This window comes from Camelus dromedarius, chromosome 7 (assembly GCF_036321535.1).
Source record: "Camelus dromedarius isolate mCamDro1 chromosome 7, mCamDro1.pat, whole genome shotgun sequence".
Classification (NCBI taxonomy): Eukaryota; Metazoa; Chordata; class Mammalia; order Artiodactyla; family Camelidae; genus Camelus; species Camelus dromedarius.
This window is the reverse complement of record NC_087442.1, coordinates 83,164,974-83,184,014: the sequence shown is the minus strand read 5'-3', so window position 1 is coordinate 83,184,014 and position 19,041 is coordinate 83,164,974. Positions and strand designations below refer to the sequence as shown.

The 19,041-nt window shown below is 45.2% G+C and overlaps 1 protein-coding gene across 5 annotated transcripts in view; it reads left to right on the top strand.

The window, feature by feature from the left end:
* LOC105092326 (cytochrome c oxidase assembly factor 1 homolog) overlaps positions 1 to 19,041 on the top strand; it is a 90,405-nt gene that overhangs the window by 63,943 nt on the left and 7,421 nt on the right. For 4 of the 5 annotated variants that reach the window (XM_010983994.3, XM_064487727.1, XM_031454625.2 and 1 more), the window contains exons 2-3: positions 13,898 to 13,997; positions 16,078 to 16,226. In XM_010983994.3, the coding sequence (XP_010982296.1) occupies positions 13,913 to 13,997; positions 16,078 to 16,226 (234 nt within the window). In that variant the 5' untranslated portion in view covers positions 13,898 to 13,912. Of the gene's footprint in view, positions 1 to 7,282; positions 7,305 to 13,897; positions 13,998 to 16,077; positions 16,227 to 19,041 lie in introns of those variants that run through there. The other variant, XM_064487728.1, reaches the window with a different exon arrangement.

The following is a 19,041-nucleotide window of genomic DNA, read 5'->3' as shown; positions in this document are numbered from 1 at the left end:
CTTTAATCTTTGTCCTAGAGTTAAGTGATTAACATACACTATATTCCAGTACTGGAGTTACCTGAATTTGACTACTTAACTTTACTAGTGTGTTTCATATTTTCTTGTTACTATTTAGTGTCCTTACTTTTTAGCTTGAAGATCTTTTAACATTTTTTTGGTAAGGCAGGTCTAATAATGATGAGTTCCCTCACATTTTTCTTTTTCTTTCTTTTTTTTTTTGTCTGGGAACATTTTCCCCTCTCCCTCATTTCTTGAGGACGACTTTGCTAGATAAAGATTCTTGGTTTTCATTTTTTTCTTTCAACACTTTGAATATATCATCCCACTCTCTTCCAGCCTGTAATGTTTCTTCTTAGAAAGCCACAGATAGCTTATGGGGTGGGGGTGGGGAATGCCATTGTAAGTGACAAGCTTCTTTTGTTGCTCTCAAGGTTCTCTCTTTGTTTCTTAATTTTGAAATATATATTATAATGTGTCTTGGAGAAGATATCTTTGGGTTGAGTTGTTTAGAGATCTGTGAGCTTCAAGAACTTAGATGTCCAAATCACTCCACCATTACATCTTTAAACACATTTTCTGCCCTTTCTCTGTCTCTCCTTCTGGGACTCCCATAATGAATCATTTCTTTCTTTTAATGGTGTTCCATAGGCTTTCTTTATTCCTTTTCATTCTTTTATCTTTTTGTCTCACTAATCGGATAATTTCAAGTGACCTGTCTTTGATTTCACTGAGTCTTTCTTCTGTTTGATCTATTCTGTTGTTGAAGTTCTCTGTCAAATTCTTCAGTGATTGTATTTTTAGCTCCAAAATTTGGTTCTTTTTTTATGCTTTCTATTTCTTTGTTATACTTCCAATTTTATTCTTGAAATGTTTTCTTGATTTCCTTATTTCATTAAATTGTTTATCTGTGTTCTCTTGTAGCTCTCTGACCATCTTTATAATAATTTTTTGAATTTCTTTGTCAGGCAATTCATGTATCTCCATTTTGAGGAAGTCAGTTACTAGAATTTTACTGTGATTGTTTTGTGGTGTCATTTTTCCTTGTTTCTTTGTGAGTTGTAACCTTGTATAGGTATCTGTGTATTTGAAGAAGGGGTCACTTCTAAACTTTATGGACTGATTTCACTAAGGAAAGGTCTTCACTTGCAGGTAGGGGCAAACTGGAGTGTGCTGTAAACCTGAGTCTAGAGGTGCAGGGTGCCACATGTAGGGTCATGTGGCACCTCTAGGCCCCATGATATGTGGTGTCCTGTCAGTTCATGTAGCAGGAGTCCACTACATCAACAACTGTGTGATCCTTGGCTAGAGCTGGAGGGGGTCCACAGTGGCTGCAAGGGCCCTTGAGGTCCTCAGTGGTGCCTGTAGGTCCAGGGGCTAGGTCCCAGGACAGGCAGTGGTGGTGGCCGGAGTTGGTGGTTTGCACATACCTGGTTGTGAGGGCCAGCTGCAGGTGCCTGTGTGGGCAGGATTGTCGGTGAGGGAAGAAGCTCACAGTGGCAAGGTCAGAGGTTCAGTAGCAGGGTCAGGGGCCAACTCTAGAAGACTTGGCTGTTAGGGTTTACTTGTGAGTCCGCAGGAGCTAACTGCAGGGACATGCCCAGCTTTGGGAGCCAGTATCTGGAATCAAGGCCGGCGAGTATAGGGGTGTGTCTGCCAGGGCTGTCTTGAGCCCACATGAGGTGTAGGCCAGTGGCAGGGGTTGGGGCCTGCTCTGGGAGCCTGAGCAGCTGTGGGGACCTGGGCTATCGCCATGTAATTGTGTGGCTTCAGGGGCTTGCGACGGGCATGGTTTTGGAGGCCTGTGACTGGAATCGGGGCCCGTGGCCTGCAGGGGCTAGCTGCCAGCACGTGCACCTGTGCAGACCAGTGACAGGAGTCAGAGCCTCATCCAGGCCCACGAGCAGCCACGCGGGCCTTCGCCGTCAGTACGCACGTGTGTGGCTGCAAGGGGCAGGCACAGCGGCGGGGGTCAGCCGTCGGGGCCCGGGCTGATGGCTTGCTCACGTGCAGCTGCAGCAGCCAGAGCTGGCTGCTGGTGAGGCTCCCAGGCTCAGGCTGGAAGTCGGGGGAGGGAATGCGGAGGGCCTTAGGCCCTGTTGGCTGTGAACGTGGGAACCTGTGGGTGAAAATCTCAGCAGTGAAACCTGCAGGGGGCCCACAGCGGCCGTGCTGGCTGTTTGTCTTGTCAGTGGTGAAAGCTCTTGGGTCCTCTATGGAGCAGTCGGTTGGAGTTTGCAGTGAGGCCGTCGGTGATGAAGGTGGCCAGGTCTGCAGTGTCAGCAAGGCCTGTTTTTGTCCTCAGAGGTGAAAGCTGCTGGGATCCTCTGGGAACTACGTTACTCCTGCCGCACGGCTGATATGGGTAGCCCCTGGCCTTCCTCCTGTTCCTAGGCTCTCTGTATGGGTCAGCTTTGCTGGTCTCTGGTGGGGCGAAAATGCGGCAGGTCCTGTGTGCGGTGCCCTGCAAGGCTGGGGAAGCGAGTAGCTTTCCTCTTCCTGCCAAGGAGAGCCCTCTGCCCTGGAGGAGTTCCTTCTTGGCACCGAGCGGTGCTGGCCTGGGGGGATGGGCTGCTACAGGCAGTATTAAACTTTCTTCTTTCCTTTTTTTCGTGCAGTTATTCTCAGGCTTTTCCCACTGTGTTGCTGATGCTTCTTAAGTGCATTGCTGAGCTCTCCTGGGGCTATTTCCATCTGCGCACATCTGTCTAATTGTTGCTCTTCATTGGCAGATGCAGGCTGGGCTCTCTCACTTGGCCTCATTGGTGATGCCACTCTTGGTTGTGTGCACTTTACCACGCCACACGCACACGCACACACACACACACACACCCCCCTTTGGGAAGGCAAAACATTTTATGTACAGAGAAGTATTCAGTGTGCAGTATTTTGGGATCTAGACTTGTTTGGCCCAATGCTGTGTTTCTAAGGTTTATTGCCACCTGTTCATTGTCACTGCTGTATTGTGTGTCTTTCTACGAACATATAATGGTGGTTTTGCTGTTGTCCGTTCCATCACTGGAGGACATTCTTATTTGGGGCCTGTTATAAATACCATGGCTGTGAACACTCTTGTATGTGCTTTTTGATGCATGTGTGTATGTTTTCCTACTATACACATATCTTGGAGTGGGATTTCTGAGTTACGGGGTATGTACGTGCACACTTTAATAGATACTGTCAGACAGTTGTCCATGGTGCTTTTAGTCGCTTACACTCCAGCAGGAGTATATGTGAGTTCTAGTTGCTTTGAGGACATGCATGTAAAGCTCTCCCATGTTTAGTAAATATGTGGTGGCTATTTTTGTTTTTATGGGGGTGACTCCCAGGTGCCTTACTTAGGCACCTGGACTGCTTCCATCCCCCGCAGAAGGACACACAGGAAGGGGAGAGTGGGTGTGGTGTGGGGGATGGGGAGGTGAGGGAAGATGCTCACTTAGGGACGTGTGTAATAGATTTAGTTGAAGCACAGAAAGGATGCCTGGCCTAGATGAGATTTGGGGATCTTCTTAGTAGACCCAACTCAAACCATTGAATAAGACCTTAAGTGAAGGTTGGGATGGGGTTGGAAGTTGGGAGAGGAAGAGGGTACATTATGTGTATTCGTTTGCTGGGGCTGTCATAACAAGATACAGCAGACTGGGTGGCTTGAACAACAGAAATTTATTTCCTCACAATTCTGGAGGGTAGAAGTCCAAGATCAAGGTGTCATCGCTTTTGGTTTCTTCTGGGGCCTCTCTCCTTTGCTTGAAGATGGCCGCCTTCTCCCTTTGTCTTCGCATGGCCTTTCCTCTGTTGGCTTTCATGTCTCTGTTCAAATTTCCTCTTACGAGAACACCAGTCATAATTTTGATTAGGGCTTACCCTAAAGGCCTAAAGTTTAATTTAAGTACCCCCTTTAAAGACATTGCTTTCAAATACAGTTACATTCTGAGATAGTGGGCATTAGGGCTTCAACATGAATTTTGTGGTTGAAGGGGGAGGGGGGCAATTCAGGGGTAATATAGGGCAGGTAGCGGGCTGTAGGTCCCAGTAAGGAACTTAATTAAGAGCACTGGCCAGAGAGGTGAATGGAAAATACATAGAGAGTTGAGTCTGTGCAAGTTAAGGGAGGGTTTGAGGGATGGTGGAGTCAACCGTAAGCCTCCCAGATTCTAATTCTAATCACCAATACCTAATTGTTTTATTGTCCTACATTCTCTTTTTCTAAATGGAGGCTTTTAGTAGAAATGCTGAAGTAAATGTTTGATAGGGCTTACCTTACTCATGCTTGCTTGTAAAATACTTACGAGTCAGAGTCTACTGTATGAAGAAATGCCAGAAAATACTGAATATCTTCTTTTGTGTTTTCAGATCTATAAGAGAACGGCCTTGCAGTGTATTTTGTTCAAACAGATGAGACGTCATGAGTAATCAGATTTAGAAATCTTAGTTTGCTATTTAAAGCATTCTACCAAGATGCTTTTATCATTTCTAAATTCTAACTGCAAGCCTTTTAACTGGACTTCCTGCTTCCTTTGTGCCCCTTCTAAAGAAAATCTAAAAAAAAAAAAAAAAAGAAAAGAAAAGAAAAAGAAAAACCAAGCCAGAGTATGTATCCCCTGAATGCAACCTTCAGCAGTTTCTCATTATATTTGGAATAAAATTCCAGACACATCTCATGTAGCCACAGGGCAACATCAAAACCAGGAGACTGACATTAGTGAGGTGTGTGTGTGTGGAGTTCTGTGCCACTGCATCACACGTGGATTCCTGCAGCCACCGCAGTTAGGTTAGATACGGAACTATTTGCATCAGGGCTTAGCCTGATTTACTTGCCCTCCCCTGGCTTTCAGATTACTCCTTTCGGTCTCAACTCAATTCTTGGGTAGAGAGGTCTTCCCTCCCTCCCCAGCTGACATTTCTCTTTCCCCCTTGCATATTCTAGCATGTTCCATTTACGTGGGTATGTATGTAGTAGGTAGGTAGGTTGGTTTTGTAAGCAGCTGCGCAGCTGTCTCGCAAAGGGGAGATGTGCGCTCCCACCAGCAGTGGTTGCCCCACGTCCAGCATGTGGTCTTTTCAGTGTTTTGGATTTTAGCGGTTCTAGTAACATTGGACATCGTGTATCTTTTCATATGCTTCTATGTCATCTGTATGTCTTTCCAGTGAACTGTTTGTTCAGATTTTTGCCCATTTTTTAATCAGGTTATTCGTTTTCTTATTGTTGAGTTTTATGAGTTCTTTGTATATTTTGGATAAAAGTCCTTTATCAGATATGTCCTTTGTGAATATTTTCTCCTAGTCTGTGGCTTGTCTTCTCATTCTCTTGACACTCTATTTTTTAATAACAATTTTTTAAAATTGAAGTATAGTTAATTTACAATGTTGTGTTAGTTTCAGGTGTACAGCAAAGTGATTCAGTTATACATATATTCTTTTTCAGATTTTTTTCCATTGTAGATTATTACAAGGTATTGAATATAGTTCCCTGTGGCATACAGTAGGTCCTTGTTGTTTATCTATTTTATATATAGTTATATGTATATATTAATCCTAAATTTCAGATTTATCCCTCCTCCTCTTCCCCTTTGGTAACCATAAGTTTGTTTTCTAGGTCTGTGAGTCTATTTCTGTTTTTAAATAAGTTCATTGGTATCATTTTTAAAGAATCTACATATCACTGATATCATATAGTATTTGTCTTTCTCTGTCTGACTTCACTTAATGTGATAATCTCTAGGTCCATGCATGTTGCTGCAAATGGCATGATCTCTTTTTTATGGCTGAGTGATATTCCATTTTACATCTTCTTTACCCAGTCATTTGTCAATGGACATTTAGGTTGCTTCCATGTCTTGCCTATTGTAAATAGTGCTGCTGTGAACATTGGGGTGCATTTATCTTTTTAAATTAGAGTTTTCTCCAGATACATGCCCAGGAGTTGGATTGCTGGGTCATACGGTAACTCTATTTTAGTTTTTTAGGGAATCTCTATACTGTTCTCCATAGTGGCTGCACCAGTTTACCCTCCCACCAACTGTGTAGGAGGCTTCTTTTTCTCCACACCCTATCGAACATTTATTATTTGTAGACTTTTAAATGATGGTCATTCTGACTGGTAAGAGGTTTTGTCTCATTGTAGTTTTGATTTGCATTTCTCTAATAGTGATATTGAGCATCTTTTCATGTGCCTGCTCGCGATCTGTATGTCTTCTTTGGAGAAATGTCTATTTAGGTCTTTGACCCATTTTTTGAATTTTTTTTTTTTTTGATATTGAGCTGTATGGGCTGTTTGTATATTTTGGAAAATTAACCCCTTGTCGGTCACATTGTTTGCAAATGTTTTCTCCTATTCCGTAGGCTGTCTTTTTGTTTTGTGATGGTTTCCTTTGCTGTGCAAAAGCTTCTAAGTTTGATTAGGTGCCATTTATTTGTTAATTTGTGTTTTGTTTCCATTACTCGAGGAGACAGATCCCAAAAAGCGTTGCCTGTATTGCCCCCTCCCCTCCCCGCACGAGTAACCACTAGTTTGTTCTCTATATTTGTGAGTCTGCTTCTTTTTTGTTATTTCACTAGTTTGTTATGTTTCTGAGATTCCACATATAGTATAATTTTGCTATATCTCTTCCATTTAACAGTAATTATAATGATTGGTTTGGTTGATCTTAGTTCTAAAATTGGCTTTTGTCATTCTCTCACTCTGGATTTTCATGTTTTTGATCTTTCATTCCACATTATGGGAAAACTTCTTGAATGTAACTTCCTCATTCTGCCATGTTAATTCGGCTGTTTTTCTCCTGTGCTAATGTCAGTTCTGCTGTTGCATTTTCAAGTTTCCTTGAAATCTCATCTGAGTTTCTTCCATTTCCTTCTTAACATAGTGTCTCTTTATTCCTGTTGTGCTTGGTTCTTACAGGCAGTGTCTTTTAATAACTAATTAAGCGTTCAAATCAATGCTTTTCTTCCTATTATTTTATTTCTGGAGTAAATAGTTGCCACTGCCAGTCCTGTGTCTGCTTACTATGAGGTACTTACTAGGGTTGCAGTGTTTGATGGATATAGAAAAAGAACTTCTGGATGGAGACGGGAGAGGGGCTGTCAGGACTCACCCAGCCTGCGACTCGCTGCCTGTTTCCTGATTGCTGCAGACGCAGAAACTCAGGGCTGGGGTGGAGGGAGGGGAAGGGCTGAACCCTCTCCCCACGTACTTCCTGGCAGCTGTGCTATTACCTTTCAGAGGCAGGGGCGCAGTCAGCCGTTGGGGTGTGTCTCCATCTGCCTTCATTTGCACTGTAGTTAGTGGAAATTTCTTCCTGATTTTAGTAAGTGGTTATTTTTCAAAGCAAGCTCTACTTTCTGTCTTTTCTTGTGTGTGTCTTTATAGGTACTATCAATGGGATGTAGCTGGGTGCCCACTGAAACTAGATATTGTCTTTTGTTTAATCTTACATTTTATTAATCTTTTTAAAAAAGTGAATTCTTCTTACTGGCACCAAGGACCTCTTTCTGGGTAGCCCCTGTGTCCCTGATAGATAAGAAGAATGTTCGGCAGCCTTTTATTAGTATTCTTAACTCAGCTGAACCAAGGGGCAGAGTTGACTCGTGCCTGCCTGATGATTATCCTGAGTTCAGAATAGAGGGTTTTCCTCTTGAAGCATTCAGTTATTCTAAGACTGCAGAGCCAAAACTGGGGCAAAGCTAGCACTAATGTTTTTATGTTTAATTTTTAAAGTGCTTACCTTCTTAGTCTTCTAATCTGGGGCAAGAGCCTTAAACAACAGGAAATGATTTTCTCCCAGTTCTGGAGGCTGGAAGTTCAAGACCGTGGTGTTGGCAGGGTGGTTTCTTCTGAGGCCTCTCCTGGGTTTGCTGACGGCCTCCCTCCTGCTGCCTCTTCACGTGGTTTTCTCTGTGCGCCTGCATCCCTGGCGCATCCTCCTCTTCTTAGAAGGACACTAGTCATAATGGATTAGAGCGCCACCCTAGTGACCTCATTTCAACATAATCACCTTTTTTTTTTTTCCATTTCTGCTGAGGTGTAATTGACAAAATTGTAAGATCTTTAAAGTATACGTTGTAGTGAGTTGATAGATGTACACACTGTGAAAGGGTTCCGTCTGTCTAGTTAACAAATCCATCATTTCACGTGTTTATTTTTTTGGCGTGAACATTTATGGTCTTTTAATTAAAAAAGAACTTTTATCGTTTTTACTTGCATTGTTACAGTTTTGTTTTATGTTGTTAGCCTTTCTGTTTCCTTTTGCTCGAATAGAATCCATTTCATTCTTCTGAAATTTAGCCCTGTTGTCTTTCTTCTTTTGCTATTCATATTTCTTTGCTTAAATTCTTTGTTTTCCTCTGTTTTGGGGTTTTTGGTTTGATTTGTTTCTTACCCTTTCATTCTAATTTTAACTCTTCCTGCCTCAGTTTTTTAGTGTCTGTTTTCTTAAGCACGATTCCATCCCATCCTCTGCCCTCCCTCCCCCTCATGGTTTGATTTGACTGAGGCTAGAAGGCTGTGTAGTCCTCAGGGTGGTAGTAGCTGTGAGCAGTGTCACTCAGCAAATAGGGTTGTTTCTCCTCCCAGTAGTTTCTAAGCAGATGGTATATCTCTTTGTTTTGTCTTGACCCCTGAAGTTATAACTCTGGGGCATGTCAGCTTTTGGAGTGGCCCTTGGTCAGCACGTTCCACCTTTATGAGAAGCTGATGGTTGTGAAGTCCGTGGTCTGTAACGTGTGTTTTGTCACTCAGTGGAAAGACCATGGCCTCTGGGGTCAGACAGGTACACGTGATAGCTCTGTCCACGGGCTGCTCCTCAGATAACGCCAACCCGCACCAGAGGTGGGGACTGCGCCCTGGGCTGTTTCAGCCTTCCCTGGTTGGCTCCTGCCTGTGGCTCGAGCCCTCTGGGTGCTCCTGCTCACCCACCTCGTGGGACTTCCACAGACCTCCTTCATCTGCTCGGGGGCTTGAGGGGCGGCGGGAAGGCGGGGCCTCCAGTGCTGTGCCAGCTCCTGCAGCTGTCTGTTAAAAAGATTGCCCTTTGGCTGTAGAAAGGGGTTCAGTACTTTGAAAAAGGTTTGTAAGCCATTGGCCTCTGGGGGCCAAAGCCAGCCTTTGGTGTCAGAGCAGAGCCACTAGAGCTGCTTTCTGGAGGGACCTTGCCTGCACTTTGTTCCGCATTTCTGTGGCTAACCAACCCCTTCATTTTCAAAATGGGTTGCAACTCTTTCCTCTTGGTTGACTGCAAAGCAAAAAAAAAAAAAAAAAAAAAAAGCCAGAAAAAAACTCCTAAAAACAAAAAACATAAAAAAACAAAAAAATCCCTCAAACAACAAAAAAGAACCCCACTTTTCTTAACTGGCTGCGAGGTAGACTAATTGAATTGGAGTTTCTTGCAGATTTGCACGTCAAGTTTAAAAAATTTCAATTTTTATCCAAGGCTTAGTTGTAAAATACTGCATTCCTGGAGGTAGTGTAACATCTCTCTCTAGTTCTTCAGTGCCTTTCTGAAATTTTTTGTGAGGTTGCAAGGGCTGCTGAGTTACTCTTCCAAAGACAGCTGATGGGGCACGTAAACTGAAAATTAAAAAGGGGTGGGGGCTGAGCCCCCTTTCCTGCCCCCCACCTCAGTCCCTTCACCCCGTTTTGACACGTGGAGCAGCTCCCCGGAGACCAGGCCGATCATGACTGCCTCAGCTCACCACGGAGTCAAGGCAGCCCAGCAGACCTCCCTCCTGAGTCCTATTTGGGTCCCTTGTAAAATCCTTTTATGTTTTTTCTCGGACTGTGGTTGTGGTTTTCATTATGAGCTGTTGTAAAAAATAGTCATTTGAAAACTATGAACTTAAAAAAAAATTCTAGAGGTGTTGTTTGCAACGCCAGCCACTTCAGAGATTTCCTGTCTGAGCACGTGTGAGAGAGCTCTTCCTCAGGCTTGGCATGTCATTAGCAGGTGTATTCCTCCATGGATGCTCTGGACCTTGTATCTTGCTGAGCAGATAGGAAGCCCAGTGTCCAACCTGTGGCCACTGTGAGGAAATGTCTAGTGCATGGGAGTGTGTGTGTAATTTGGGGCTCTGACTTTACCCCAGCCCTATTTCTCTTCTTAAAATTATTTTCCATTTGTCTTCATTTCCTTATCCATTTATTTTCTCCTCTTCTAACATATGTGTCCTTGTTAGCCCCATCATTTCTTTTTGGAAGAAGCTGGTGTAAAAATTAGCAAATAAGAACTAGTCTAAATATTTTCAGAAACTGTCCATTTGATCCACTCTCACTACGCCGGCCTGAGCTCTTGGCTGTGCTGGCTGTCGCAGAAGTCCCTTGGCTGGCCTCCTGCATCACCTGTCCTCCCTGTCCGCAGCCCCTCACTGGCAGAGCAGACCCGGCAGCTCTGGGCGCACGGCCTTGCTGAGCAGTAACCGCCTCCATTTCTAGACCCATTTGCTGTGGCCACCCTTCCACTCCCCTAGTCCCGCAGCTCTTGCTTCTCTGCTCTGCTCTGCCTTTGCTTGTCATTTCTGCAGGTCCGAAGCCCTCTTCCCGCCCCTTCATCTTTCTCTGCTCGGAGCTGGTTTCCTCTGTGAAACCTCTGCTGATCCCCTCCACGCAGGGCAGACCACTTCCTGGGTGCTGCTTCCTCTCCTGGTGCACACGTTGGGTCGCGCTGTCTGGGCTGCCTGCCCATAGGTGCCTTTGTTTGAATTAGACCGGGGCACTTCATAGAACTTCCAACTGTTGGAAAGCTGTCTTAATAAATGGATGGGTCTAGGCTGCTCAGCCTGTGATTGGTGCCCTGCTGGGGGCAGGTGGCGGGGGTGTGTGTCCTCACTGCACAGTGGTGCTCCAGAGCCCTGTCTGTTGTAATCACCATGAGTTGTCTGTATGTACTCCCTCAGCACCGTCTGTCTCACCAGGGCAGGTCGGCCACAACTGTTTTGTTTGCTCAGCTAAAGGAAGAACAATGGTGCAAATACACACCACACTCTTGTCTGGAAAAACAGCAGGGAAGGCGTACCTGACAAGACCTTTAGCACTGAACATTATGAATATATTGTAATTCAGAGATTTTTTTTTTTTCTGCACATCCCAGTATTCCTGAAACTCAGATATCTTACAGTGTATCGTGGTAGGTGAGGAGGGCACAGCCCCTGGAGCTGGACTGCCTGGGTCTGACTCCCCCAGGTCTACCACTTACACACTTATTTGTGTGACTCTGGGCACATTACTTAACCGGTCTGTGCCTCAGTTTACTCATCTGTAAAATGGGATGATAGTCGTTCCTACTTCATGGGGTTATTGTGAGAATTCAATGAATTATTATATGTGCAGTGCTTAGAATAGCACCAGGCACATGGTAGTAAGAGATACAAGTGTTAGCTGTTGTCAGTATTGTCGTTACAGGCTACAAGTACATTTAACATACTGTTATTTCTTCCTCACCCTGAAAAGATGTTTTAACCCACTGTGTACAGCCTGCATGGATAGCATCTTGTGCTGGTGGCTGCGGACGGGCCCCGCGAGAGCGTGCGCTGCGGTCACACACGCTCTCCCGCCCACACCAGTACCAGTTTTCTGGTTGCTGCAACCAAACGTGCACAGTGCACAGACGGGGAACCAGCCGGCTTTGTTTTTTTTCTTCTCAATATGGCAGAAGAGAAAGAGGGGAAAAACCACGGCCCTTTACAGATGAGGCTTGTTTTAGAATTTAAACTTCTTGTTCATCTTGTAAAGCTGGGACTGGTAATCAATCACGGCTGTGTGAAACCAGAAACCAGAGAGAACTGGGTTTGAAAAAGCGATTTTAATGTGAAATGTTTTTCTGATTGCTGGGCAACTTCCCTTTGATGATTTGCAAGGAGTCTGGGCTATAAAGTGGCAGAAGGTGATGACTGTTGCAGGGCTGCGTTCCCCCTCAGAAGCCTCTGGGGCTTCCTCAAGTTAGACGGTAGATGAGCATCATTCCCCGGGTAGTTGTGGGTTTCTCCTGGTCTTCAGTGTTCACTTGTGGCTGTAACGCCGCATGAGAGCTGGGGTGGCTCTTCTGGGCATTTCCTCCCCCTGGTGTCTCATGCTCACTTAAGAAATTCCAGCCACGTGGGAAGCTGTGCGTAAGTCCCGCTCGCAGTCCCACCCTGCTGCTCTCTCCTTCAAGTTAAGCAAGATCTGACTAATGCATTCTTTAGAGATGCTCTGACCATTTTCATTATGCGACTAAATGGCTCTTCCCAGATCCTGTTACTGTAATTGACTTCGCCTTCAGCTTTGAGAAATATTCCTCCCTAGTCTGCGGCACAGCCGAAACGCCCGCAGCAGTTGCAGGACATTGATTTGGGGTTTCAGCAGCCTTTTCTTAGCTGAACAAAGCAGTGTATAAGTGAATAATACAGGGATGATCTGAAAACTTCACCCTCTAATTCGGTACGTTTATCAAAACCTTGGATTCAATGATACCTCAGTGTAGAACTGGTCAGCTTTAGCCCCGTTCGAGGGTGTGTTTAGTGATCAGTTCCCCAAAGGAGTGTCCACATGAGGAAGTTCACCCAACAGGCCTTCTGACCTTCAGGATTCAGAAACGACAGGCAGGCAGTTGCTACCGCGCTCCGTGTTCTAGAAGGCGGAGGAGCGGACAGTGAGGATGTGTTTACCTGGACTCAGATCAGCCAGTGGAGGGACCAGCGTTATCCCCAGTTCTGTACTGCGGTGCCTCCAAGCCCTTGAGATCATGTCACGGGCTTTATTTCCTTTGAAGCACATACAATCCAAGGTTCAGTATTCAGACGGGGACATAAACATTTATGGTTATCTTTTCCTTTGTCTAAACCTGGAATTTCCATCTCTGCCCAAGATCGCGCGCTCTCTATCTCTGTTTTTGGAGAAATGTCAGCAAAGAGGGCAGAGGAATTTACTAAATCTCACCTGCGGTGAGGATGCCCTGATGCCTCTGGGTGGTCAGAGCCAACTGGAAGCCCACAGTTTGGCTCACAAATGCATTTTGTTAAAAAAAAATTGGTTGTCCACTTTTAGAATTTAGGCAATTTCACATAAAAGACTTGAAAAATCAGAAGATCCATCCAGACTTGGCCCACGTGGTGCAGTTAGCCGCCCCTCCTGAGCCGTATCTGTCTCTCTGTGCAGTGTCTGTGCTCATTTATGTGACTTGTCTGGCCGTGAGGGCATTTCAGTTGTGACCTCTGATCCAGGCCGGTGTCCTCCTCTGTTTTATGGCTGGGTCTCTAACACTTCCCAGAAAGGCCCAGGCCCGGGGAGAGGAGTGGTTAAGAGGCCCCCAGGAAGGAGGATCCCTGGTGCCAGCGAGGCCCACCTGCTGCTTCTAGCCCCTCCCGGCCTGCAGGGGGCAGGAGTCAAGGCCAGGGTGGGTCTGGTGGACTGAATTTGCTGAGCCAGCCCCCCTCCATCTCTTCATTCAGCCTGAAAGTCATGATCACAGTTTCCTCATCCAGGGGGTGGGGCATTTTTCAAAATATGAAAGAAAACAGCCAGTGCCCGCTCCGGCCCCCTCGTCGGCTTTACAAGACCAGCTACTGCCACAAAAGGATAAGCTTCCTGTTTACCAGCCGGGATGAGACAAAGTGGTTGTGCTTCTGGCTGTGTGGGACTTGGCACGCGGGCTGGGTTCTGTCCGTCAGGGCGGCAGGGCTGAATGCTCGCTCTGTGCTCAGCCATCGCCCCCACGGCCTGGGTCCTGGATGCGGGCCACCCTCGGGAGGGCCCTTTGCTTGGGCTCCAGAACCGGCCCTGGCGTTCTGAAAGGAAGCGCATGAGGGAAGGCGGCCTCGCCTCCTCGCTGGCTTCCCTCCGAGCCTGCCTTTCCCTGTGCGGCCCGATCCAGGCAGAGGCCCTCGGCATGACCCTGAATGTAACCATAAATGCACATCTTTTGTTTTTAAGTCTCCAGGAAGCAGGATGCCAGTGCCTCTGGGGAAGCTGGTCCTTTTCACCGGTGTGGCGGGTACCGGGACCTGCGCCCTCCTGTATTACCTGATACAGAGTGAGTGTCCGGTGAAGCTCCCAAGGCAGGGCTTCCTCCCGGTTCTCTTGCCCCATCCTCCACCAAAGGAAATGCTTCAGATGCTTTCAGCAGATTAGAGAAAGAAGGAGAGAGGGCTATTTTTAGAAGGCAGCACACCATTCCATTGGCTATAGCTTCCTTCTTATCCCATGATCCCAGTTTTCCCAGGAGCCGCAGAACATGTGAAAGGAACAGGACCCGTGTGCGCCAGTAGCCTGGCAAAAAGCAGGGTGGCCCTTCACTCCAGTGCACGCAGATCCGTCAGGATTTCTGAGATTATATAAAGAACAGAGGGAGGGGTGGGTACCAGATGGTTCACAGGTGTTGGAAGCTGGCTCTGTCTCAAGTGTCCTCGGCCTGTGTGCCCTGCCATTCTCTACGGTTGACTGAGTGGAGGAGGGGACCTCAAGCAGGGGACTCTGGCCAGAGCAGAAAAATAAAAGCAGGGTCCAGGCTGGCAGAATCCTGACAGATGCGGCCTCCAGCCCCATTGCACCCAGATTTGAATTTGTAAAGACAGGCCACAATTATTGGGAGCAGCCGAGACATTTAAGGGCATTTCAATGCTACTGGTTGCGAAGCAGCCGCAGTTTTTTTTCTAGACTGACTTTCTTTGAAGCTCTTTTCTGCCCGCCCAGCTTGGCTCCCCACCCTGACTCCACAGCGTTCTCACTTCCTGCCAGGCAGACAGAGCCATGGCCCCTGCACTCATTCCTCCCCACCTTCCTTCACAGCCGGCCCAGAGGTCCCTGAGTCCGGAGGTGGCCGGAGATGAGTATTCCCAGGGATAATCATACTGAAATAGCTCACCCTGCTCTCCCCTCTGCCAAAGGGACGGAAGCAGGATTGGGCAGGAATGAGTACATTTTCGGGTCAGGGGCCAGACAGCCCTTCCCCCTTAGGAGGCTGGAGTCAGCTGGTAGTGACCGTCCAGCGGGCTTTGCAGCCCCCTGCCTGGGTTGAATCCCAGCTCCAGCTCTTGACTGGCTGTGTGGCCTTGAGGGAGAGTCTGTCACCTTCCTGGGTCTCAGTTATTTTATCTGTATGATGAGAGGTAATATTAGTGTCTATGCGTGGGTTCTCGTGAAAAAGATATCTCACAACCTGTGGGATACTGAGAACTGAGATACACAGAGTCTAGCCACAGAAATGGCTCAGTGAAGGTGAACTGCCTGGACCCAGCTCTGCTCCTCCTCCTGTCTGCACTCCGTTCATGCTTGCAGCATCCCCTGCAGCTGCGCTCCTGGGGAGCCGCACAGAAGGGGCGTTCTCCTTGGCCTATCCAGGCTCAAGCCTCCTCCCTTCCATTCCCACGATCTGGCCTGCAGAAGGAGGCCGTTCTGTTGCCAAGTCAAGAACCCTACTTGGGACGCTTACCTTTGCTCTCTCTGGAGCAGCTTGTCCGTATGCTTTCAGGGAGGTGCTTCTTGGAGTTCCTAAGACCTTCCTGAGGCTGAGAGCAGCTTATAAGCTTTCTCTGTATGAAATGTTGGCATAAATCTACAAACCTGATGAATTAGCATTTTCCTGTCCTATTTCCTGGCCCGAAGGTTTTATTGTAGTTGACGCTGTGTTTCTATTTTATGCTGCTTTATCAGGACCTTCCTCTTAGTGGAGGGAGCAACATTCAGAAGCCGAGGCCTAGATTCTGGCCCCAGCCCAGCCAGGTCACTTTGAGCAAGTCATGGAGTCATAGGACTTTAGAACCAAAAGGAAAGTTAGAGAAGATCTGGCTAAACCCCTCTGATGAAACAAACAAGTCCATGAGTGAAGTAGGGAAATAAGAGATGAAGAAACTGAGGCACAGAAAGGTCAGATACCTTGCCGAAGGTCACCCGCACATCCCCACTGATCCTGAATTTCTTTACTTTGGTTTTGGAGTCTCTAAGATGGACAGTTCAGAGTAGATGGTCCCTAATGACATTTCTACCCATAAATTTCACATTTATTTTTGTTTCCATGCGATACATGAATTGCATCATTTAATTTTCTACAGAGTCTACCTGACCAAGTCAATAAAGAGAAAACAAAAACTGTAACCACTCTGTTTCCCACTTAGAAACTTTTTCCAGGGCTTCCTATTACCAGCTCGCATTGGAGCAGCTGCGCAGCCACCCTGAGGCACTGGAAGCGCTGGGCACTCCTCTCCAGGTGCACCACCTCCGACTCACCGACAAGGACAATTTCGTGGACATCGCCGATGCCAAGGTAACGCGGCCCCCCTGCGGATCAGGTGAATTGCCTGCTGCAGTTGGCGGTGGGTGGGTGGGGCTGCCAACATTTGGAAGGAGTCTTGGAGGAAACTGGAGGAAGATTTGGGATGGGAAAATCCACAATATAAAATTGCCACTGGGTATTACTTAGCAGCTTTCAAAAAAGCATTATGGATTAATTTCTTTTTGTATGGTTTTCTTCCTTTCTGGGGAATTGATGTGGCAGGGAAAGCTGCGTTTGGGCTCAGGTCGCCATCTTAAACTGAAGCTTGTAGAGAAGTGACCAGTGGTGGTTTGCCACCACTTCAGCTTTGAACTTGAAATACATCTACAGCCAGTCAGTGCTCATTCAGATATAAACGACTTTTCAACTAAAGCTTATTTATTTACATTGCTTCCATGGAATGCCAGTCCATTTTTTTCAGCTTTATCTTCTCATCTTTTGTAGTTCAACTGATGTAACTCAACTGAATATAAAATACACTTGTTCTTCTGTTTAACAGATATGTGTTGAGTACATGCTGAGTTAGAGGAATGAATCTGAGTTGTGTGGGGAAGGAATAGAGAGACACAGCGGGCTTTCAGGGAGTTTATAGTTTAGAATCCCAGAATAAGACATGATGAAGCAAATGCTGTGGCAGAGGCCCAGGAGGGAGTGGTTAGCGAACCAGGAGGTTGTTTTGAAGCCAGGGAAGCCAGGCTGAGAAGCAGCGTATACACAAAGGCCCAGCCCTATGTTCCCTGCCAGCGTGAGCTCAGCGGAGGTCCAGCTGCCAAGAGAGGGTGTGGTTAGGGAGGAGGGGCAGGGACAGAGGGCTATGACATCATCACGTGAGGCGTGTGCACTCGATTCTGTGACCAGCAGGAGCCCACAGGTGTTTTGAGGACAAGAGTGAGGTGATCTGACCTAGTTTATTTTTATTATTGTTGTTTTTATTATTATTTTAATGGAAATAGTTTTTTTGAGACTTTTCCCCCAACTATGAAAGCAATTCGTGCTCAAATATTCTGATAAAAATATTTGATGTTTTTAAAAAAATTTTATCGAAGTATATTTGATTTAAAATATTGTAAAATTGTTAGTTTTGATGTACAGCAGAGTGATTGAGTTGTTTGGGTTTTTTTGCAGGTTATATTCCATTATAGGTTACTACAAGATATTGAGTATAATTCTCTGTGTTATACAGTAAATCCTTGTTGCTTATCTGTCTTTCTCTGTCTGACTTATTTCACTAAGCATAATATTCTTTAGGGCCATCCATGCTGCAAATGGCATTATTTCATTCTTTTTAATGGCTGAGTAGTATTCTACTCTCTCTCTCTCTCTCTCTGTCTATCTATCTGTCTATCTACAGCACATCTTCTTCAGCTGATTGTCTGTTGTTGGGCACTTGGGTTGCTTCCATGTCTTGGCTATTGTAAATAGTGCTGCGATGAACATTGGGGTGCATATATCCTTTTGAATCAGAATTTTCATTGTTTTCCAGATACCTACCCAGGAGTGGCATTGCTGGATCACCTGGCAGCTCTATTTTTAGCTTTTTGAAGAACCTCCATATTGTTTTCTATAGTGGCTGCACCAACTTACATTCCCACCAATAGTGTGGGCATGTTCCCTTTTCTCTGTACCTTCTCCAGCATTTTTTATTTGTAGCCTTTTTGATGATGGCCATTCTGACTGGTGTGAGTTGATACCTCATTTTGGTTTTGATTTGTATTTCTCTAATAATTAGTGATATTGAGCATCTCTTCGTGTGTCTGTTGTCCATCTATATGTCTCCTTTGGAAGAATGTCTGTTTAGGTCTTCTGCCCATTTTTTGATTGGGTTGTTTGTTTTTTCACTATTGAGTTGTATGAACTGTTTGTATATTTTGCATATTAACCCCTTGTTGGTTGTATCATTTGGAAATACTTTCTCCCATTCTATAGGTTGTCTTTTCACTTTGTTTATGGTTTCCTTTGCTGTGCAAAAGTTAGTAAGTTTGATTACATACCATTTGTTTATTTTTGCTTTTATTTCTTTTGCATTGGGAGACAGATCTAAGAAAATATTGCTATGATTTATGTCAAAGAATGTTTCACCTATGTTCTTTTGTAGGTGTTTTATGGTATCATGTCTTACATTTAGGTCTTTAAACCATTTTGATTTTATTTTTGTATAAAGTGTGAGGGAAGGTTCTAGTTTCATTGATTTACATGTAGTTGTTCAGCTTTCCCAGCACCACTTGCTGAAGAGACTGTCTTTTCTCCATTGTACATTCTTGCCTCCTTTGTTGTAGATTAATTGACCGTAGGCATGTGGTTTTATTTCTCTGTTCTGTTGATTTGTCTTTTTGTGACAATACCACACTGTTTTGATTACTGTAGCTTTGTAGTATAGACTGAAGTCTGAATGAGTTATTCCTCCAGCTTTTTTCTCAGGATTGCTTTGGCAGTTCTGGGTCTTTTGTGATTCCATATCAATTTTAGGATTATTTGTTCTAGTTCTGTGAAAAATGTCATGTCATTTTGATAGGGATTGGATTAAATCTGTAGATTGATTTGGGTAGTATGGCATTTTAACAATATTAATTTTTCCAATCCAAAAGCGCAGGATATCTTTCCATTTCTTTAAATCGTCTTCAGTTTCCTTTATCAGTGTTTTATAGTTTTCGGCATATAGGTGTTTAACCTCCTTGGTTAAGTTTATTCATAGGTATTTTATAATTTTTTAAAGTGATTTTAAAAGGGATTTTTTTTTTTTACTTTCTCTTTCTGATATTTCATTATTAGTGTAAAGAAATGCAATAGATTTGTGTATATTAACCTT